This window comes from Oncorhynchus kisutch, linkage group LG21, assembly GCF_002021735.2.
Source record: "Oncorhynchus kisutch isolate 150728-3 linkage group LG21, Okis_V2, whole genome shotgun sequence".
Lineage (NCBI taxonomy): Eukaryota > Metazoa > Chordata > Actinopteri > Salmoniformes > Salmonidae > Oncorhynchus > Oncorhynchus kisutch.
In genome coordinates, this window is record NC_034194.2 from 18,715,385 (window position 1) to 18,738,849 (window position 23,465).

The 23,465-nt window shown below is 39.8% G+C and overlaps 2 protein-coding genes across 2 annotated transcripts in view; one reads left to right on the plus strand and one right to left on the minus strand.

The window, feature by feature from the left end:
- Nucleotides 1–5,395: 5,395 nt before the first annotated feature.
- Nucleotides 5,396–9,723, minus strand: LOC109866702 (sterile alpha motif domain-containing protein 12-like). Its single transcript, XM_031800494.1, has 2 exons — nucleotides 8,618–9,723; nucleotides 5,396–8,190 (listed from the first exon to the last, which is right to left on the minus strand). The coding sequence occupies exons 1-2, from the start codon at nucleotides 8,736–8,738 to the stop codon at nucleotides 8,021–8,023; spliced, it is 291 nt and encodes a 96-aa protein (XP_031656354.1). The 5' UTR covers nucleotides 8,739–9,723; the 3' UTR covers nucleotides 5,396–8,020.
- A 2,439-nt stretch (nucleotides 9,724–12,162) lies between these two features.
- LOC109866243 (scavenger receptor class A member 5) overlaps nucleotides 12,163–23,465 on the plus strand; it is a 48,908-nt gene continuing 37,605 nt past the window's right edge. The window contains exons 1-3 of the mRNA XM_020454794.2: nucleotides 12,163–12,472; nucleotides 14,962–15,080; nucleotides 17,470–17,601. Coding sequence (XP_020310383.1) covers nucleotides 14,969–15,080; nucleotides 17,470–17,601 — 244 coding nt within the window. The 5' untranslated portion in view covers nucleotides 12,163–12,472; nucleotides 14,962–14,968. The remainder of the gene's footprint in view (nucleotides 12,473–14,961; nucleotides 15,081–17,469; nucleotides 17,602–23,465) is intronic.

Below are 23,465 nucleotides of genomic sequence, written 5' to 3' on the forward strand. Positions count from 1 at the left end.
CCACACAGAAATTCTACCAAAAAGAATTTACAGAAACTCGTTACAAATGATGGAGTTATCCATGATTCACTAAATTATATTTTGAAAGAGGAAGCAAAACATTTTAATCATATGTTTTATTTTCAGTCTCCTCCATGTCCACTGAATGATGTTAACTGTAAGGATGTATTTCCTAATAATAATAATAATAATAATGTCAAATTAACACATTTACAGAAAGACCGGTGTGAAGGCCAACTCACAGAAGGGGACATTTTTGAGGCAATAAAATGTTTTCAGTCTGGAAAAACACCAGGGCTTGACGGTATACCAGAATACAAGTAGAGGTATATCAAACCTTTTTTAATATCCATTATTAGCATGTTTTAATTACTCTTATACAAATGGTAGACTTTCAGGTACTCAACAAGAAGGTCTGATTTCATTACTACTAAAGCAGGACCCAGGTGGTAAGTATAAAGATCCAGTCCGTTTAAAGAACTGGAGGCCTATAACACTTCAATGTTGTGATGCGAAAATCCTGGCGAAATGCATCGCATATAGAATAAAAAAGGTTATACCAGATATTGTTCATCCTGATCAGACAGGTTTTTTACATTTTTGCATGGATGAAATATTGGGGATAATATATGACAATTACTTGAAACAATTGAACATTATGAAACATTGAAGATACCAGGTCTGGTCTTTATAGCTGATTTTGAAAAGGCGTTTGATAAAGTACGATTAGAATTTATATAGAAATGCCTGGAATACTTTAATTTTGGTGAATCTCTTATACAATGGGTTAAAGCTATGTACAGCAACCCCAGATGTAAAATAGTAAACAATGGTTTCTTCTCAGAAAGTATTGAGCTTTTAAGAGGAGTAAAACAAGGCTGTCCGTTGTTTCCATTTCTATTTATTATAGCCATTAAAATGCTAGCTATTAAAATTAGATCCAAGAAGAACATCAAGGTTAGATGAGGTTAGAAATCCAGGGGATAAAAACAAAAGTGTCAATGTATGCTGATGACTCTAGTTTGGATCCCTGCACAGTCTCATTGAAGATCTTGATCACTTTTCTAGCCTTTCTGGATTAAAGCCTAATTATGACAAGTGCACCATATTACATTTTGGATCGTTAACTAATACAGTGTTTACACTACCTTGTAGTTTGCCAATAAAATGGGTGGATGGTGAAGTAAACATACTTTGCATTCATATCTCAAAAAATATAAATGAACTTACCACAATTAATTTCAATAGAAAGTTAGCAAAAATAGATACGATTTTGCAACCATAGAGAGGTAAATACTTGTCTATTTATGGAAAAATCACATTGATTAACTCTTTGGTCCTATCACAGTTGACTTATTTACTAATGGCATTGCCTATTCCAGATGATTCGTTTTTAAAATCATATGAGCAAAAAATACTTCATTTTATTTGGAATGCTAAGCCAGACAAAATTAAACGTGCCTATTTATATAATGAATATGAGTTTTATGGGCTACAATTATTAAATAGTAAAGCTTTAAATCTCACTAAATGCTTCACTCATACATAAGTTATACTTAAATCCAAAATGGTTCTCCAGTAGAATATTAAGAAAAGCTCATCCTTTGTTCAAAAATTGCTTTTTTTGCCTCCATACAGATTACAACTTCTCATTTCCGACTATTTGAAAATGAAATTTTGTTTAAAGTATTGCCCTTTCTTAAACAAGCCATACAAAGCTGGTTACAACTTCAGTTTTATCCTCCAGAAAAGATAGAACACATATTAATACAAATGTTATGATTAAACTAAAATATATTGATTCAAATTTTAAAAAACATTCTTTATGGAAAAAAGTAAAAAAATTGTATTATATGTATTAATGAAATTATGAATAAAAATGGAGGAGTTATGTCACATATGCAGTTATTGAAAATATATGGTAATATCTGCTCAATCCAAATTTACAACCACCTGATTGCAGCACAACCACAAAAATGGAGGAGGCAAGTGGAAAAGGGAGAAGGTTGGGAACTTGTTTGCCTGCCATATATTAAAGATACAAATTGGCTGAAAGGAACTGGCATAAATAGAAAAATATACCAGTTTATCTGAGGACAAAAATGTTGACAGCTGCGCCATACAGGTTGCAAAATAAATGGGAGGAGATCTGATGTACCAATTCCATGGCATATGGTTTATGAACTAGTACAAAAAAACTGCACTTGACTCAACACTTAGAGTTTTTCAATTTCAATTATTATATAAAATTCTTGCCACCGACAGAATGCTATATATATGGGGCATACAACAATCTCAGCTCTGTAGATTTTGGTGCGAAGAGACAGAAACACTAGATAATTTATTCTGGTATTGCCCCTATGGAGCTTGTTTCTGGTCACAGGTTCAGGAACGGTTAAAAAATCACAACGTGCTCTTAAAATGAACCTAACAAACAGCAGTGTTGGGTGATCTGGAAAGACACAGTCAGTCAATAAATAATATAATCATACTTGTATGAAAGGTTTTCATCTTTAGATAACAATCTGAGGATAATATACGATTACAAAGGTTAAAAAAAGTTGTAAAACATCACAGCATAATTGAAAAATATATGGCACATGGAAACCAAACAAGGGCGGTCTATGGTGATAGGTGGGATGGGCTGAGAGTGGCTGAGGGTTGGGATTAAAGAGCTGAGGTCTATGGTGATAGGTGGGATGGGCTGAGAGTGGCTGAGGGTTGGGATTAAAGAGCTGAGGTCTATGGTGATAGGTGGGATGGGCTGAGAGTGGCTGAGGGTTGGGATTAAAAAGCTGAGGTCTATGGTGATAGGTGGGATGGGCTGAGAGTGGCTGAGGGTTGGGATTAAAGAGCTGAGGTCTATGGTGATAGGTGGGATGGGCTGAGAGTAGCTGAGGGTTGGGATTAAAGAGCTGAGGTCTATGGTGATAGGTGGGATGGGCTGAGAGTGGCTGAGGGTTGGGATTAAAAAGCTGAGGTCTATGGTGATAGGTGGGATGGGCTGAGAGTGGCTGAGGGTTGGGATTAAAGAGCTGAGGTCTATGGTGATAGGTGGGATGGGCTGAGAGTAGCTGAGGGTTGGGATTAAAGAGTTTGTTTGGTAATGTATTGTTGTTATATATAAAAGTACCATGTATGTAAAATGTATATGTAAAATGTATAGGTAAAACGTATGTATATGTAGCAAAAAAGCTGTAAATAAAACAACGATGCTTTTCTTGCTACATATACATACATTTTAACTATACATTTTACATATACATTACCAAACAAACTCTTTAATGGAGTTTATTTGTGTCCTTTAGTAGTGGTTTCTTTGCAGCAATTACTACCATGAAGGCCTTATTCATGCAGTCTCCTCTGAACAGTTGATGTCGAGATGTGTCTGTTACTTGAACTCTGTGAAGCATTTATTTGGGCTGCAATTACTGAGGTGTAGTTAACTCTAATGAACTTATCCTCTGCAGCAGAGGTAATTCTGGGTCTTCCTTTCCTGTGGCAGTCCTCATGAGAGCCAGTTTCATCATAGCGATTGAAGGTTTTTGCGACTGCTCTTGAAGAAACGTTCAAAGTTCTTGAAATGTTCCGTAATTGACTGACCTTCATGTCTTAAAGTAATGATGGACTGTCATTTCTCTTTGCTTATTTGTGCTGTTCTTGCCATAATATGGATTTGGTCTTTTACCAAAAAGGTATATCTTCTGCATACCACTCCTACCCTGTCACAACACAACTGATTGGCTCAAATGCATTAAGAAGGAAAGAAGTTCCACAAATTACTTTTAACAAGGCACACCTGTTAATTGAAATGCATTCCAGGTGAGTACCTCATGAGCTGGTGGAGAGAATGCCAAGAGTGTGCCAAGCTGTCATTAAGGCTACTTTGAAGAATCTCAAATATAAAATATATTTTGATCTGTTTAACACTTTTTTGGTTACTACATTATTCCATATGTGTTATTTCATAGTTGAAATGTCTTCACTATTATTCTACAATGTAGAAAATAGTAAACATTAAGAAAAACCCTGGAATGAGTAGGTGTATCCAAACTTTTGACTGGTACTGTAAGTGAATGTGTCCCATTACTTTAGGTCCCCTAAAATGGGTGGACTATGTCCAAAAAGTGCTGTAATTTCTAAACGGTTAATCCGATATGGATGAAAATACCCTCAAATTAAAGTTTGCACTTGAACCTCATTGTATCATTTCAAATCCAAAGTGCTGGAGTATGGACCCAAAACAACACTTTTTTTTTTCAACCCCTCATTTGTTGCATGCCAAACAATACACAGCCCAGTTTCATATTTTTTGTTTCATCACTTTGGGTCGACGGCACGATTTGCTAACCTTTGGAATATTCGGGCAGCCCTCCTTCTGTCAGCTATGATTTAGTATCTCTCCCCGAGGTATATTTACATTTAATGTGAGTCAGCGCTTTCCTGATGCACCACTGCCCTGAATGGAAGAAATCAAATGCCATGCATCTCTGAGGGATATTAATCAGCCCGTCTAATTTGGTGAACCCCCCCCCCCCCCCCCCCCCCCCCCCCCGCTGGGACCCTAGAGCCACAGGCTCAGCACTTGCTAATGTCCATGGAAGGTGAGGAAATGTAAACACTCCTTTTATGGGGCACATCAGATTCAGCACGTCAGGGCTGGGCTGCACTTTTCAGGGGCTGGATTACTGAACAAAGAAAAGCACATCTGAACTTCCCGTTGAGGTGTTACTTTCACTGAACAACATGTTGTTGCTTACATTCGGCTGTCCTCCATTTTTTTTGGTCTGCCCTTCAGAATAACGAGGAGATTGCAAGTTTGGGTTGTCTGACAAGTTTGTGGGGAAGTGGAAAGATGTATTGTGAGTCATGTAATAAAGACAAATGGACAGTGTCTAGGGCAACAGTATGCCTCTCAAGATTTAGGCCACTGGCTGATTCTACATATTGATTTTTAGATAATTATCAGTGGAGACAATTATTTCAAACAAACAAGGATCAGACTTGGTCTTCATTAAAAAAATAAGGTGTCAAGTCAGATTCCTCCCACTAAATGGAGCTCTCAAATGCCATACCTTGTTTCGTTCCTGAGTTCTAGGCTGGATATAGCAAATGGATGTCTTCCTGTTTTTGAAAATACTACAAAATAATACAGGTTTAGTGGTTTAGAGTTGGATTGCATTGTAAAATACGCTACGGTATGAGCTTCAGATTTGACAGTCCTGCAGTTTTTCATGTGCATATACTGTCTAGTGAAACGTGGAGAACCTTAGGGATGCACCAAAATATTTCAAGCTGGTGCAAACAAATGTTATCATTATACTATGGGCAGAACATTTAAGTCTGGGGAGGGATTGTTCTGGGCAAGAAGGATTTGAAAGAAACAGACTTAGTATTTGCAAATGTAGCACTTTTATTTGCTCAACTTGAAAACATCCTTAATATGCTAAACCAGTATCTCTATGCACTTTAAACTAGCACATATAATACACACATGATAACACAATGGACTGTTACAGTAATATGAATATGATTCGGCACCAAATGAAAGAGGAAATCTCTGCCTATACATACATCTCTGTCTGGACGGTTTCTATGTATAGTTGTGTTTCATTCCAAGATGTGTCAGTGATCGTATGTGATCGACAGAAAAACACAGCCGACATCTTACAAGCAAGCATGAGGTTCGGAGCAACAAAAGACAAATAAAGATGACGACGCCGATGTCAGTCAGAAGACACAACATCTTTGCTCCAGCATCGAACTTATAAGCAAATACATTAGACATTTTGTCTCTGCCGGAAACCTCCCATTAAATGATCCCCCATTACCTTCCCTGTGAAAGACCTAATAGCTTGGAGCAGCATTTGGGATGTTATCTAAATGATGGCCATGTGTCCCTACATTTAACTCGAGACTAATTGACTTACTTTCCCTACTAATTCACACTGGATCTCCTGAGAGTAATATAACAGGCCATTAGCTAGCCAAATCACTGCTGGGTATGGGATTGCAACATTTAGTCCAGATGAGGGATGCATTGTATCCCCTGTTCAATGGGGAATTATATTCTCCCTCTGCAATAACTGCCACATAGTGTAATGAGTATTGTAAAAAAAAAAAAAAGACTGCAAGAGCAGCACAGAGCGAGAGGCAAGGACTTGATTCACAGAAGTGTCCGTGAAAATACCACTGTGCCAAAACCAATCTGGCCTTTTTTCTTCAGGTCAATGATTCCTGAAAGCAAATGCTTTTGTCTTCTCTAGACCTCCACATCGTAGATGGGGAACATAAGAATATCAGAGACATCTTCTCCTAGTCATGAAGAGAAACACTCAAAAGAGAAAGCGCTAAAGAAACCTTTGGTTAAAAATACATTTTAAATGCAAGCATAGCCCACTGTGAACAAAAACCCTGGTGAACATATTTTATCTGTAGTATTGAACTTGACCTTGTTTTATGTATCCACGCCAAATAGCGTAACTTGTTCTGTCTTTTCTTTTCAGTTCTGTTGAATAATCCATCAGAGGCTTTCTCTTCTCTTTCGATGTCAATCTATTCTTGGCAGGGGATATGTATCTCTAGGCTAACCCTCTTGATGAAATACATGTCTGTCAATCATGTTGGCTGATGATGGAACCTTGTATGACTCTCTCGCAGTATTTGCACTGTCTGAGTTTATATGAGCCAACTGATATAGGCTACAAGTGAATTTTTTCTGCAATCTAAGAGGACACCATATATGTCTGTCCCTTTATGATACAGTTTCAGACAATACAGTTTACAATACAGTTACTTCTTCATCAAAGAAGATGCCGTTGATATAGGCTACAACTGTATTCCTGATACAGTTTAAAGGGATAGTTTGTCATTCTGGCAATCAAACCCTTTTTTTCTACTTACTCAGAGTCAGATGAAATCCTTCTAGCTGCACCAGTAGAGAACCAGTCATTGCTCTAATGCTAGTTAGCAATGTATCCAGAAACGACCTTCAACTTCCTTCAAACTGCACTCAGACGTAAAAATGGTAGAGTGGAGTAAGTAGAGACATTTTTTACCTTCAGCATCACTCCATCAACAGAAATATAGTATTCTTTCTAACAAAGACACTGTATCTATATATATATATATATATATATTCAGGATGTGGTGTATCCCTGGAAATAATAATAATAATTAATTTAAACATTACAGTTTTGAAAACATAGCTTGTCCAAAAAAGTGGTCTCTTGGCACAGCTTACTCGTTATGGGTTAAGTTGAGCCACGGGATAGGTTAAGTTAAGCCCCCTACAAACTTCTGTACTGAATGAAATATTACCACTACCTTTTTAAAACCCATGTCTATATTTATTTCCCCAAACACAATTTAACACAATCACAATCATTTTTTGTCTTTTAATAATTTTAAGGATAATTTAACACAGGCTTAACAAATACCAAGCCCTTTGTACTTTAAAAAAAGCACTTTTAATATAGGCTAGGCCCTGTTGGTACCTCATATCCCAGCGATAATGCCTTCTATTATGCCTGGGAAGAAAACACTTCCATTTTCTAAACTTGCCATTGGCACAACCATTGCCACAACGTACCCCAAGGAAAACATTTTGACTATAATCCCACACAGCTACAAGGATGCACTTTCATGCTGGGTTTAGGACCTCATATTGAAGCTTATAGAGACCCCAACTGATGCATAGAAGATCTTAAAATTATCTACTTTAGTTTAGATACAAGCGTCATGAAACATCTAACGCAATAAATTAATTTGACTTGTTGAAAATCCGTTTTTTGGACCTAACTTGCTTACCATTTTTTCCATGTGATTACTTCCTTCGGACTCCATGAAATGATGACCTCTTCCTACATTTTGGTGAAATTATTACTTTTGTGTATGGTTGCCTAGAAACAAGGATGGCTCAACTAACCCTTTTGACTCAACTTACCGCACTCTCCCTTATCCATGAGTTCATTTGACTCTGGGTAAGATTACAAAATGGCTTAACTGCCTAAATGTCTAACTATCTCTTTAAGAGGAGACTGTAGAATCCCTCACCAGAGAAGATGTTGATGTTCTCCAGTTTCTCCTGGACCCTGAGGCGAAGAATGTCCAGTAGGATGTCCTGAAGATGCTCCCCCTTCACCCCCATCCTCTCCAACTGGTGCTCACCCATCATCAGCAGTGGTGGGCCTGGGGAGGGGCAGAGCAAGGAGGCAAGAGAGGTGGTGAGGGGAGGCCACTAGAGTTGGGGACAAAATTATGCCTGTCAATTCAGGCTGGGTACATGGATTTTAAATTGAAAATTGTTTGAATTGCATGATCAACTTTATTTGTGTCAAACATGAGCTCTGTGTTCAGGATGATTAACATCAATTGGGAAGATCATTGGAGGCAGTTAATGTCCCATGTCATTTTGTGGTGAACTGTCTGCAGACATCCGATGCACACAGTACAGGGCTGGAGTAGGCCAGGGATAAAATATCACGTTTATTCACAAGTTTTTAAAAGATGTTTTAAGATCATAGCAGTGTATTAATAATGACTGTTATACATGACCATAGCTTGTTTTGTTCTAAGACAAGATTTGTTAAGTAGAGGAGCTACTGAAGATAGTTACCGGATATGTCATGCTTCACAATGGCCAGTTGGAGGACACTCTTTTGGTAGGGGTGCTTCTCCTTGACCCAGTCAAACACGTCCTCCATGGTCCAGAGGGAGACCCTTTTAGGGAGGCTCATTGTGGATTTCTAGCATGGGCTGCAATGTATATGCCAGGGAAGGAATAAACAGCACAACAAACTAGTGTAAATTGGAGATTAGCATCACACAATGGATCCTTGGATCACATTCCTCAAAAAGTGGCAACCCACTTTCAGTACATCACTGCATTCTATACCAGAATGTAGGCTGGTCCTCTTTGAAGTCATGTACAGTAGGTTGATTCATTACTGTCTTTTTATGTATAAATCTCTATAACAAAAACCTCCGTCTTTAGACGTACAAATGACCATGCCCGGTGTTAGGGATGGCTAACTCTGGAGACTCCTTTGGTCTCCACAGAGTTAGGTAAATCTGCTTTTAGTTTGTTCCATACATGGGTTGCAAACAATATACAGAGTTCCTTACAACTAGATGTACTGGTGCCTCTCAGACAGTTCAACATGTTGATTGGGGACATCTTTGCTGAGGAATGGGATTGTTCCTCTTGAGTGTGTTTTGAAATTGTGTATATTCGTATTATGTTGGATTAGTGAATTGTGTATATTTGTATTAGGTTGGATTAGTGAATTGTGTATATGCAGGCCTCCCTTGTATAAGAAACCTTGGTCTCAATGGAACTCCCTGCTAAAACAAATGAATACTGCATTCACAAATGTTATGACAGTGAGATTGTTGCTTTTGTAAATCAACTTCATTATAGTACTATTTCCTCAGTCATATCACCTAGGGTTCAACCAGTAACTTTAATAGAGCTAAAACTGCTGTGTTTATTTGGCCTTTACATGCTGTGGGGCATAGTATTGTTTTTGTGATGTTGGATATATAGGAATGTCATTTTCTGATTTAACAAAGAGACTGATCTATGATGGAATGAGCTCCCATATGAGTAATTACTGGACAGCCAGACCAGACAGTGAGAACCTCTGTCCTTGTACAGATGTAATTTGACCGCTCTGTTGCAGGGTGTTAAACGTGTAGTGTATTGAAGGTTTAAAAAGTCTTCTGAAGTTTGTCATTTCCATTTCACACTCGATTTTCCATTACGAAAAATGTATCAACCCCTACAAAAGTGTCCATTAATTATAATCCACATAATTCATATTTCCTGTTACTGCAGGATTATTTTCCTGATGTAGCAAACTGGCTCAAATTAAGATCCACATCTGTATAAGTATGTATCACCAGGAGTTTTTCCTGCCCACATAAAGAAAGCTCTAAACACTCTGACATGTTGCAGTAAGATCTTCTCCCCGGAGCTAGGGGCAGTGGGATTAGATCTGTATACAAACCTCACGACAACCTGTATGAAACAATCTGAGCAGAGAAGCACCTTTCTTCATCAGGCTTGCTGCTTTCCAGAAGTATTACATCACCATCTTCCTGATCTGACCGGAATGAAACCACATAATCTGACCCAGTGCATTTCTGACTGGTGTGTAATTCGATGTTTTGTGTGATTCAAAGTCTAGAGTATTTAATTTCTTACAATACACCCGGGTTAATCACATGATACTGGAGAGATAGGATCTAAGTCGTGAAAAAGACATCCTGTGCATATTGACCATTACTCCCAACCCCAAATCTGCCCTTGGGCAGTTCCCTTCTGTTTGTTTTCACAAACTCTTGGAGAGTAGACCACGGACCAGACGGAGTATGAGGTTTGGAGTCAATTTCTCTTAAGACTGACCTAATCAAATACTATATATCAGTTTTAGAGTAAAGCTCTGCAGGCCTGGAATGTTATAGGAAAAAGGTTCAATAAACATTATATGGGTTGGTGGAATAAAGATACAGCGAGAACGTAAGAGGAGAAGGAGGGAAAATGAGAGGGAGATGATAGTACGTTTCTATGTGAGGAGGTGCATACAGTAGGTTCCCCTTGCTCAGCTAATTAATCAAACGTGCCAAGTAATTGAACATACCTTAAACAGATGTGTAATGTTTTGAAGGACCTGGGTATACAAGAAGTGTATATATATTACGAACAGTCTTTTGCCAACAGAACTCCCAGTGGGTTTTTACTGAACAACATTAGGCCCAATGTGAGAAATACACCACCTAGTGGTGATATGCAATATCACAGAACATTCACCTCCCAAATTCTACTACTGACGGTCATTCAATAACGTTATATTGTACGTTCAAGTGCGACACAGGTATACATTTAATTAACCTTTCACTGCAGTGGGCTAAATCAGGGTCCCACAGAGTTTTTCTTGGTAGTCTTAAACAAATCTGCTTTGAGGGGGGGGGGGGGGGGGGGGGGGACCACGAAGACTATGTACAAAAAGTGCTGTCAATTCTAAACGGTTTACCCGATATGGATGAAAATACCCTCAAATTAAAGCTGCACTTTAACCTGGTAGTCTTTGTATAATTTCAAAAATCATGTGCTGAGTACAGAGCTCGGTGTAGACATGGTTTTAAAAAGGTAACCTTAGTGGTAATATTTCATTCAATACAGGCAAATGCTTAACTTTGTGGTCAAACTGTAATGTTTATATGAATTCTGAAAATGTTCAGGGATACACAACACACTGAAATATATGTAGACATCATTTTTTCCCTTGATGGAGTGGTGCTGGATGTAAAAAGGGCTCAACTTAACTAAGTTACCCCACTCCCTCTAAAGTAATGGTATATGCCATTCACCGGAAATGTATTGAACTGCACTAAAAACCGATAAAGATCTAAAAGTGATGAAACCAAATCGGTAGTCTTTGTTTACGAGTGCCACTCGTATACAATCTACTGTAAACCCTACCACGTCCTGTTTGTAAAGTAAACCTGGCTCTGGTAAGGCAGACTTGAATAGGCTAGTCCTTGTCGATGTCCTGCTTTCACTATCACTATTCACTATCTACTAGGCTAGAAATTCATAACAGTTAAAGTAAAAGTTGTTGTAGTGTTTAATCAAGTACAGTTCATCGTTTTATCGGCAGTCAGATCTTACCTGCCCAACCCTATCTGTGTCTGTCTCGCCCGCGTCCTGCGCACCTGGTTGAAGGAAGAACCGCTACTCGAGGGCGGCCTCGTGTGGAAGGAACTCTAACTAAAATGTGATCTTGGACCACAGCCATATTCATCCCAATAAGGGCTATTTTATGACGGACATGCTTTAATATAGGCTATTTATATACTGGGCCCACAGAGTCATGTTTACAAAATAGGCCTAAAGACAGAAATTAACATGAGTCTATTCTAATATTTTTGCAGACGAATTACTTTCGATTAAGAATAGTTTATTTTCCTCTGACGATATTGAACTATCTATAATGTATGTATCTTATGAGGAATTAGGAGGGTAGTCTTAGTCTGTAGGCCTGACGTGCCATGCTTAAATGCCCAGAGGAGGGCGCATTTGTTCAGAAATGTGTAAAAAAAGTTTTACCGCGGTACAAAATTTATACTGGACCCTGCCCCGGGCGCATGAATTGAGAAACTAGATACTATATAGAATGAGATACGAACACATCTAATCAGAGTTGTCCAGGAAGCGGTATTCGTCACATCGTACTCTCCATGCCTCCACTCTAATTTTTAAACAGGGATTAATTGACCCAAGCATCACAGACTGGCTGTTGCACGGATCTCCACCCTGCGTTTATCTGCTGAGAGAGACTTCAGTGACTTGTTTTATGTTGAGAGGAAACATTTATTGAGATTTCAGTTCATTGGCAAAACATGCACCTTTTTAGATAACGTTTTGAGACGTGTATCTGTAATACTTTGTAGTCAGAACGTCGACAAGGTGAGTGACAAACTTTTCGAAATGTTGCATCAATTTCTGTCGTGTAATTGTGACACCTGTTCTATGAGTTATTTGAAAACATCAACAGAGTGAACCTGAAATGCATCTATACCCGCGGACCTTCTTATATTCATGTATGTCCATAGATACATTATTTTCAGTATTTTTGCATCATGACTTTGAAATTGCAAAAAAAGATAAACGAGACAATTCACCTGTAGTCTCTTCATAATGACATCTGAATTAAATTATTGTATGGACACGTTATTTTACACCTGTGCTCTGGTATCCAAAAAAATAACGGGTCTCTGTTTCTCGTTGACTTCATGCCAAGAAAATGCACATCCAAAACCACTGAACGTTTTTTGTTCTATATTTCTCCACTCATGCGTGAAATGTCCGCGTGTTTAATTAACTGGGAAATGGGTTAATTCCCCACGGACGGATGGACACGGGATGTCTCTATAAAGGTTTCCGCTGATGTGAGACTTCTGAGACCACATGTACTGCTGACCCAGTGCACTCTGCAGAGAGACGCCACTCAGCTGTGAGGTGCACCCGAGGACATTGGACATTTTAATTGTTTTCTCTCCTTTAGATTCCATCACTCTCCAAGTATGCTGGTTTTCAGTGCGTCTAGTCTATTCAGACCTACCTGGCTGGCAGAGAGAAGGCAAATATTACAATGGCATAGTCATAGCCCACAGTGTGGCTTTTTGTCACAGTGATGGATGGAGAGCTCTGTCTTCTCCCTTTGCCTATAGGGACTTTATTTTTCATGATATATAATGACCTCGTGGAGATTGGACATGCTCAAGGGTTTGTTCCTGTATTTGAGGAGACATCACAAGGCACACTCATTGCCAAGTAAAGCAATACCATGGAGGAGTTGTACCGTAGCTTCTGACCGCAAAGGAAAAATACCATGGTGGGAACCTATCAGTGCCCTGCCTCTGGGGAAAAACACACAGAGATGTGAATGAAGGCAGGATGGAAGGGGTGTACATTCTCATAGTCCTGCATGGGGTGACCATGATCAGGGATGGTGTTAGCATACTGTACAGGTTTCCTAGCAGCCTGGTTCGGTAATGGCTATCTGCCCCCTATCCAAAAATGTCAACTGACATCCCCTCTGCGTAATGAAAAAGGCCAGATTGAACTCTTTTTAATGACTTTGTTCAACAGTCCCACATCCGTCTCTGTATTCACTATCTATTCTCTATTACGGAGTTATTAATGACCTACTCCCCACCCACTAAAGTCCAAATGGCACTGTTTTCTCAGCCATAGCATACTGTACATGTACATGCACCTTTCTCCTAAATCTAGTGGATTATTATTATATTTTATGAGGTACTAGTTTATTTCCTGCTGCTACTTGTTCATAGGGGGAGGAGTCCATAGGTCTGCCTCTGCTGTGGCCCAGGAATGTGGGAGTGCTTCTCTCTCTCACAGCTGTTCAGATGGGAATGTTCACGCTCTCTCTCTCTCTCTCTCTCTCTCGCTCTCTCTCACTCTCTCTCTGACTACAGTCTGATTTATGGCACTAGATGGCAGCACAGGAGGCTTTGAACCCTCTACATTCTTGTCATTGATTATTATAATTCAACCCATGCCCCTTGCTTTATGTTTTAGATTCTCTGCTGTTTGCTTTAGAGACAAAAGTTATGACCTTGGTGTTGTATTCCATGCTAAAAAGATAAGGTAATAGATTGGTAAGGATACTTGTAATAATATGTAGTAGTCTGAGAGACAGGTACAGTGCTCGACCGACGGCCCTACATCCACACTTCAATTTCACGTTAACAACGAACGCTTTGACACTGACAGCCTGCCACATTAGTGAGACTTGAGATTGTTAGCCATGGCGTATAAGAGACAGATCACTCAGATCAATGTTGGAAACAAGAGTGGGGAGATATAGAGCTTGATAGAATGTAATAAGTCAGCTTTGTCCTGCCAGAGGTTTTACTGGAACATTTCATATATTCATGCAATCTGGAGTGCATTCATTGCAAGTATTTTTTCTCTCCCCTAAAGCAAAGACAGTGACTTCATCCAAGTAGTTCATAATCAGAACAACAGGCAAAGGGGGGGAGGGGCATGGCAGTGGCACACTAAATCTAAAATAGGCCAGTAGAATAGAGCGGTGGTCTGGTCTCTTTAGTGCTCCTGAGCTGCTATGGACTGCCAGACCATTACAGCCTGATTGTAATAGCTGTTATTACACTGGAAGGTAGTGTGGTTAGTCTGGTGTCTGCTATTGTATGCCAAAGACAAGCATTTCTGAAGGAGATACATCATCTTGTCCAGAGGGGTTAGAATCAGCATGTCAAGATGATGAAGCTCACGTGCTTTACATTACATTTCGGCTGTAATTCTCTGTTCCGTGAATGACTATGGAAGTACATGCATACAGAGAGCTTTTTATTGTTCTCTTGCATATTGCTTTGATTGCATGGAAATCATCTGTTTTGTCCACCCTACAGTTCCTGAATGGAGAATAAGGCCATGTACCTGAGTACATACGAAGAGAGGGAGAACGGATCCTTCTGTGAGGAGGGCTACGATGGCAGGAACCTATCAAAGCTGAACCTGTGTGAAGATGGTAAAGAAGCAGTTTCCCTTATGTCCTGTATAAATCCTTGCCCCTTGACCTTTCACACATGGGCCCACAGGCCCATGTATAATCACAGCATATTAGAATCTCTTTGAATTCTGCCATTGATGGAAGAATTCATTTAGTGCCTCCATATGTGAGGTGCTCATATTTCAGCTCATGAAGGGATGCAAGCAGAGTTCCTTTGACCCGACTTAGTCATGACCTTTTTAGAGGATATGCTTGTAACTGCAAAGATAAACATGGGAAATCTGACTCTTGTCCCCCAACCCGCTGGGGACTGAAGAGTTCTCTCACCCAGCGAGCGGTGAAAAAACACTAGGTGCTGATAGTATGTTGTGTGTGTTAATGTGTGAGGGTTTCGGGCTTGGACAGGTGTAGCGGAGAAAATCTACTTTAGTGTTCTCAAGTTATGACCTCCGGCATGGCACGCTGGTGGGAAAGGCTTAACGAGCCTTACCAGTGAAATGGTTATAATTCTGTTGGCCTCTTCTTGCCCAAGTCAACTAGTTTGTCCCTAAACTTGCCAAGCAGACACACTGTAAATACTGAAGGACATTGTTGCCATCACACCCCCTTTAAAAAAAGTTAGGCTGTACATGCAGCCACATACTGCCAATTTAACTTGTGGTCTTTGGTGTTGTGTCTAAACGTATTACAATTTCTGTCTTAATTTTGCAGGATTTTTTTAAAAGTCGAAGCTGTTCTGCTCCACTTCCTCTATAAATATTCAGTCTCACTGCCTGATGTCAGCTTGTGTTTAGACTTTATTGACCCCTATGAATATCTACGATAAGTAGATATTGTAATGTACACTATATGTGGTAAATACTCAGGGTGTATGGTAGGATATATGATACACATGATGCCATGAAGTAAACACTTTATGGCACCAGTGTTTTTCTGTGGAACATTTTTATTTACGTGTTTCTCTTCCACAGAAAAACTAGTGTGATTTAGTTAGCAGGCAAATTTTACTGAAAAATGTCAAACGAGTCACCCTTTACATGACCAGCATGCATACCTTCCAAAATGGAAATGTATTTTATGTTTTCACTCTAACATTCAAAAAGGCACATTTCAACAAACAAATGCTTAGTATTTGTATCATTGAGGTCCACGTTTGCACGGTTCAAATATGCAAAGGCCTCAACATTTCTATACGTTCCATATATTTCACTCGCTTAAACAGCCGTGTTTTTTTATTATTTCGCCTTAAGAAAAGGTACCTTATCATGGAGCTCAGCCTAGTGGGATGTGATGTGAAGTGGCTCTTCTGTGAGGTTATTGTTCACACAGAATCCCAGCAGCCACAGCATGTGTGCAGCACAGATCCACTGCCTGTCTCCACTGACATGACATCACCAGTCTTAGTACAATTGAACCCGGGCTGCAGAGCAGGCACTTGGCTGTTTATGGAAAATAGGCTGAAGGCCTTGTTTTCTAAAGCAGGCTCCTCAGTGACTTCAGAGCTACATGTTCCACAGAGAGGAAGAGAAAGACCATAGGCACATAGAAGAACCATGTTTCAGGCTGTTTCTAAAAACAAGTCGTTTTTTTGTCTTGTGGCTGGGATGAGTTGCCAGGAGAACATAAAATCAAAGTGTGTAATACTTTCCTCTCGGGTCTCTCTCAGGGCTTATGTCGCCTTGAAATAAGACAATGTGCTTCATGACCTAATAGCATAATACACTCTGGAATTGATACCAAAATCCTATTAGACTGAAATCTTCTTAGCATGACAAATGATGTCTTCTGTCACCATTTTTGGGGGGTCTTTTTGACCAGCACTGAATGTTCCCTTGCTTGCTCAGTAATCCTTGCTTGCTCACACACATGTCGCACACACTTCCAACTGGAATGTCACGATGACAGTTTTATCCAAATGAATTCCCCTGAAACCGTTTGACCTGGACAGTGCAATGAGTGTTTAATGAATGTATATATTGCTCTGTATCTGGGTGGCAGCCCTGTGATGTATGGTGGTGCAACAGCGGCCAATAGGCCAAATGCCAGACTTGCAGACTTTGTTTTGACTCTCATGCTCACTACAATATCAGCCCAGTGGGGAATCAAGGCCTCCAAGTCGCTACGTCAGTACTAATAGAGCAATAACACAATCATTTGGGGGGGATTTCTTTGCACTCATAAAGTTGTCCTATGGTATGAGAGATGCTCATATTGTATCTGACAGCAACAAGTCATTCAGTCTACGGTCAGGCATTCATTTTCATGTAGGACATTTTTATTACCTCATGACATGTTATCCTAATTTCATCCGACTTCTTTTATCCTCTACCCCTCACTTCAGACCTCACCTAAGAGCCTTTATGTCCGTCTTTGTCGTTCATTTCTAAAGAGATGTTTTCTTTTTCAGCCGGCTCTGCCAAGAGGAGAAGAAAGTCAGACAATTGCTGCAGCCACCTGAACTCCCTGTCTGCCATCAAGTATGCCATCGTGTCTCTATACATCCTGGTACTCCTGTGTATCCTTGGCCTCTGTTTAGCAGGTAAGTCAAATCACTTGAGTTACAAACTGGCTCTTTGTGAGTTTAAATGAACAACCACAGCGACCCTATCTGGGTAGTTAAAATAAGATAAAAGACTATATTGGACACTGTCAATGTTATTCTAGTTCCCAAGTGCTAAATGGTGGATATAACAATAATATCCTTGACATTTTTCCTTGTGGGATCAAATGTGATTGAAATCAATGATGTACACTGTCTGAAACGGGTATTCTGGTTGACTTGTGTTCAGATGTGTTCAGTTCTCAAGTTCTTCAAGTGAAATTCCAAATTGTTAGTACATCTGACTTCACTTGAGAACTCTGGTCTTCAGCCGTTTGCAACCAATGGCATCAGATTAAGATTAAGATTAAGAATGAATTGGTAAATGTATGGGTACTGTAACATTAAAACAGTTAGTCTGCCTGAGGTAATACATAAGGATTATACTTTGCAATTGTACTCCACTTTAAATTTAAGTAACTGTCTCATTCAGTATATGGAATCATGTAATTTGACACAGGCCTTTCCAACTCCTTCCATCAGGACCATAATTACTGAAGTTCTATAGGTTGAAATAGGCAACATTTCCATTCCCTGAATAATTCAGGCTGTTTTGAAGGCAAAGGATTGTCTGTCCCAGTACTAGATGGGTGTACCTAATAAACTGTCCACTGGGTGTATATTTATTGATTATGCAAATCCTATAAATTAAATTTGGTGCAATTAATTATCTTAATTTGTCAGATGAAATTCAATTTCAACAAAATAATGTTGCAGGAATGCTTTTTTCTAACAACGGCAACCATTTCAGAACAATTTGAGATGGTGGGTGTCATGGCTTGATGAGATGGTTCCGGAACGACTCTCCTGTCAAGCCGTGTCCAGAGCCTCTCCCCTCCTCAAGGATGTTTATAACGTGACTTGTCAGGGTTAGAACCAATACCCTGGTGACCTGCAACGCTGATATGTCAGACGTGGGCAACACCTTGGTGCTTTATTTAGACAAGAGCAGCAGGACTAACAGAATGGGGCTTGAACAGGGGAGTGATGTGAAGTTACTGTCTTGACAGGTCTTTCAAGACTAATGACCACTCTGGTGGGATGAATGCAAAACTGTGGAAAGTTTGAAGTTGGATTTATGTTCATGTGTTTTGTTGTCGTTTACACCGATTTTGAATTATACCATTGTTGCCTAGATTGATTAACACTAGCTGTGACCCCACTCCCCGAGGGTGTCTCAGGAAGAGTGGGATCTGCAAAAAAACACATTTCCAATTCCAACATGCGAATGAATTACACGCCTGTACATGTGTGAAATAGGACAAACGTAAGCACCAGTTTTGTTTTAGCTTTTTGATTGATTTGGAAAAATCCAAAGCATCTGAAAAGAATGAGGCTCTTGGTAGCCATGGCTGACAAATGAATAATGTTTCACTGGTAGATACTAGGTCTGTAGCCCAGTGAAACCCTGCAGTGTTTCCCTGTAAATCACACCTCTGCATTATTCGTAAAGGGGGAAAGTTCCCGGACACAGACTTAAGCGTTTGGGTTGGTGAACAGCGGGAATCTGAATGGATAAACTCTGTGTAATCTCTATGTAATTTGAAGCAGGCCATTCCAACTCCTTCTATCAGGACCATAATAACTGCAGTTCTATAGGTTGATACAGGCAAAGGCATTATTGAGACCGACATGCAATACCAGTGACATCATTTGAAAAGGAGCCTGAAAACTGTATGAGACAAACACTGTCATGGAGGTATTTAGTCATTTGTGGTTTAAATTTAAGCTAACTTAAAAACTAATCAAACAGAGCTCTCAGATAGTCCCTATAGAATGACATGTGGATCATTAGATGCTGAATGAGATTAACATAACATGAGGACCGCTGTGGAGGGGGAAATTACATAGTGATCCTGCCAAGTTTCCAGTGTGAACACGAACCAACACCCAGTGCACTTTTTAATCCACATTTGCCTTCATTCATATATATATACTTTGCGTTCATATGTGAATATTTATGACATCTCCCTATATGACCTGGGCTTCAATCTCCGAGCCAGCGCAAATATGCAGACCTGACATCTGAACCTTTAATCTATGCTTTTAGATAGATACTGTAAGAGAGAGGGGTCATATCACTCGATATTTCAGATGTACTCGTTGACCCATGCTGAGCGATTACATCTCTGTAAGGTCGGAGAAGGCACGGCAGGAATACAGAACTGAACCCTGTGGACTGTATCAGAGGATGCTCACACGCTTTCCGTAAACAACCTCTGTTGCTTTACCTCTGGCCACTGCACACTGACTCAGAATGGCTGTTGCAGCTGTTAAACAGTTGAACAGCTTACATACAGTACAATCAAAGAAATCTGCTGCTTAGTAGGATTAGCATAACTACACATTACTCGGGCCATCACAGTAACTATCACCCTCCTCCTCAGGAATTGAGATGGAATGGAAGTGCCAAGGACAGTAAGGAGGGACATATGGAGAGAATAGAGAATTGGGATACTGTATAACAGTCTAAAATCTCAGGGTTCAGCTTGGCAGAGCAGTGAAGTAAAACTGAAGCACTTGTTCTATGGCTACTTGACCTTAGCACGTGATGTTGAGAGTATATGAGAAGTGAGTGACCCAGCTAGTATTTAGGTTCCAGTGGGGACCTCCCTGATTAAGTCTGGCTCTCTCAGCTGCCTGAAAGTGTTCCAGTGAGTTTAACGACCTTTAGGATCCTTACTGTCTCTCATAGTTTTGATCCTCCATGTTTATGCGTAAAAGTAATGCACTTGTTCGACCAGTGTTTTTAGATGGGAAGGAACCGGTGCAGTCAAGAGGGAAAAGGCTGCAAAAAATAAATGAAATGCCAACCCAAAAACTGTATGTAGGATAGATGTGAAGGAGGATGTCACCGAGAGTTCATGCTTTTCTACTGTCAACAGCTGAGCGTGAAGAGAGGCAGCTTCCTATTCCAGGTACATAACTAATGTGTCATGTTAGAGTTGTTCTATTTCAATAGCTAAACAAATTGCAGCTGCTTTAAAAAAATGTTTTTAACTTGGCTACATTAGTCTGTATAAATGGCCCCCATGAATCATAATCAAGTGCCTAGTTAAGCTTCAGGCATTGGGAGCTATTACCCCCTTACAGTGGGTTCATGTTTCAAAGCGTGAAAACACCAGGATTTGCTGGTAATAACTGCTCTCCAAACCTTTTCCTGCATAGCCCTGTTCCAAATGCCTAAAAGTCATCTGGACAGTCTTTCTAAATATGAAATAAACCACATGGACCTGTTCAGATCATCTATTGTTTTGAAGGCTGACTAGTTGCCTATTCCTTGATACGGTCATAACCCACTGCGCACAGGCATCAGTTCAATGTGTACTTTTGATTTACATTTGGTTGAGTCTTCAACCTAATGTGAATTCAAGGTGAAATCAATCAAACATGTCACCATGTTATTGGATTTAGGTTAAAAGACAAAATGCACCTAAGTTGATGACTTTTTGCAAATCCAAGCAGTTCTCCACATTGATTCAATGTCATCACATCGATTGGTGGTTAAAGTCCTCTTCCTGTTTTGTTTACCGAGTTTCTTTCTGACAAGATATATGTTATGGTCTCGAATTTGGCCAAACTACGTCGGTATTTTACCTCCTGTTTTGGGCTCGGTGTGTCAATGTATGTATGTTTCTTACACGCTTAATTCAATTAAACAGTCACTTCTTTTTTTAACTTACCTCATTTAGCCAGCAGATTCCTAGTTTGAGAGAAACAGATTTGTTTGAAGCTGTAGGACAACGTTTTCCATAGGCCTGTCTGGCATACATTTGAAATATAAGAGATTTAAAAGAGCGTTGTTGGGCGTGTTTCAATGTTGTGCAAGCCCAGTTCCATGAACTAAACCTCATCCATCTGTGTAAATAGTTAAACAGAGGAGCACTGCTGAGAGAGAACATTCAACAGGAAAACCTTTCTGCTTTGTCATGAGTCATGACGGCCTCACCGTCACTTCTCCCCAGATGGTTATTAGTTGGAACGATGGCGACTTGATTTAGTTCTACAGGCTCAGCACCAGGTTAACATGCTCTGAGGCTACTTTATAAGGAACGCAGTCAGACCTGAGATTATATTGTTTTTTTTATGTCTAAGCAGTTTTGAGAGATCAAGATCAAGGCACCAATCGCTGTCCATGTTTTTATAGTCTTGGTAAAAACATATTGGTCCGTTCACTGATACCAGTGTCTAGTTATTTGCTTTTCTCAATCAGAGTTTTGCTATATTTAGGAGTCCCTATTCTTGGACCTTCCTCCCTGCTAGGCTGTCTGGATAGAGACTTACATCCTTATGTTGAGAGGAAATGACCTTTTATAGATATAGGCATCTACAGTATTTTACTGTAGACATACTGTAGACTTAGGCTATTGCTAATCATTGGCGTCCACAAACAATGTTTAGAAATGCCCTCCAACCCCTGTGTATTAATACATGTTATATGGCATGATTCTCTACCACAGGAACCGTTTCCTGTATGCCTCTGTTTCCCCTATACATTTGAGTAATGTTCTCCATTTGAATGTACTGTATGGAACCAGTCAAATTTGTGCACATTTTAACTTATGGCTTTTATCCCGAATTGGATCGTTGGAAAAGTTGAGGGCTGCTGATTTTCCTGACAAGTTGCTGGTTAGCATAAATGACCATAATACTGTAGGTTTCTGCAATGAAAAATCAGACCTACGATTTTGTTTTCCACTTAACTTGTTTTATTTATGACATGGCATTCCTTAGATGTTCTGCTTTTTGGGCTGGACCTCGACTCTGCATGGATGGTCAATTGAGCCGCTCCTCATAGCTCAAAGAGAACCTCAGTAGTACTACCACACCCAACTCTATGGTGCAAAATCTTTCTAGGTTTTAATATTTAATTGGTTTTATATGTGATTTTGAAGTCATATGATTGTAAAAGACCCGTGTGCTATTGAACTTCTCCTGCCTTTGCCGAAGTCATTTTGGACCAATGAAACCATCTTCCTTGTCTTCGGTATGATGTTTGCAGGATATGATCTGGACAGGGCGCTGGGGGCTTTCTTGGCCCAGTTTGTGTAAAGCAGTAAAGCTTCGTCCCAAACCTCTCTGCTTACTCTCAACCACACTGCTGGCCAACATAACCACAAACTGACAGATTAAAGGAAGGTCTGTGGTCTGATGCCAACCTTGTGGCGTTTTCATTATCTGTGACCAACTAGAAAGGCACTACTCAGCCAAATTATTAGAAGTGTAGGACTTGGGCGAGGCAGGAGACATTCAAATCCAGTCTGAGTTTTTGGGAAAATAATGAGAAGTTGAGCTTAACATAACCACAGACAAGGTTTTATGGTGTCTGAAGTTATTTATGACCATATTTACACATTTCATATAACATGATACAAGATTTTAAAAAGCATGAATCTATAACACATGTCATGCCCAGTTCACCCATAGAGTAACTTTCTCCTCATAGCTGAAAGAGAACATCAATTGAACTGCCACACCCAACTCTGAAAAACTATTGGGTTTTCGTGCACATTTGCAAGTTATTTCTTATTTTTACGTGTTTACGTTTGATATTAGTGAGAAGTGAACTTTTATATGCGCTTCATAAGCATTCCGAAGAAGACAAAGATTTTCCGCAAACACGTGTAGCTTGGCAACAGAGTTAAAGCCCTGGCTGGAACCCTCTCTAGTTTCCAAGTGCCCCTTTTTGCCCCAGTTTCCGTCCATTCTTCTTTGGAAAAGCCCCTCTAATGAACTTCTGAGCTGACATTCAGGCTCCTTTGTGCCGAACTCATTACAGACAAGGATGAACCCTTGGGTTCCCG

What these genes read in the sequence shown, in the direction of transcription:
- LOC109866702 (XM_031800494.1), bottom strand. Translation starts at nt 8,738, where the DNA reads ATGAGCCTCCCTAAAAGGGTCTCCCTCTGGACCATGGAGGACGTGTTT. An exon ending in TGTGAAGCATGACATATCCG is followed by an intron (nt 8,191 to 8,617) that starts GTAACTATCTTC and finishes GCCCCTCCCCAG; the next exon opens with GCCCACCACTGCTGATGATG.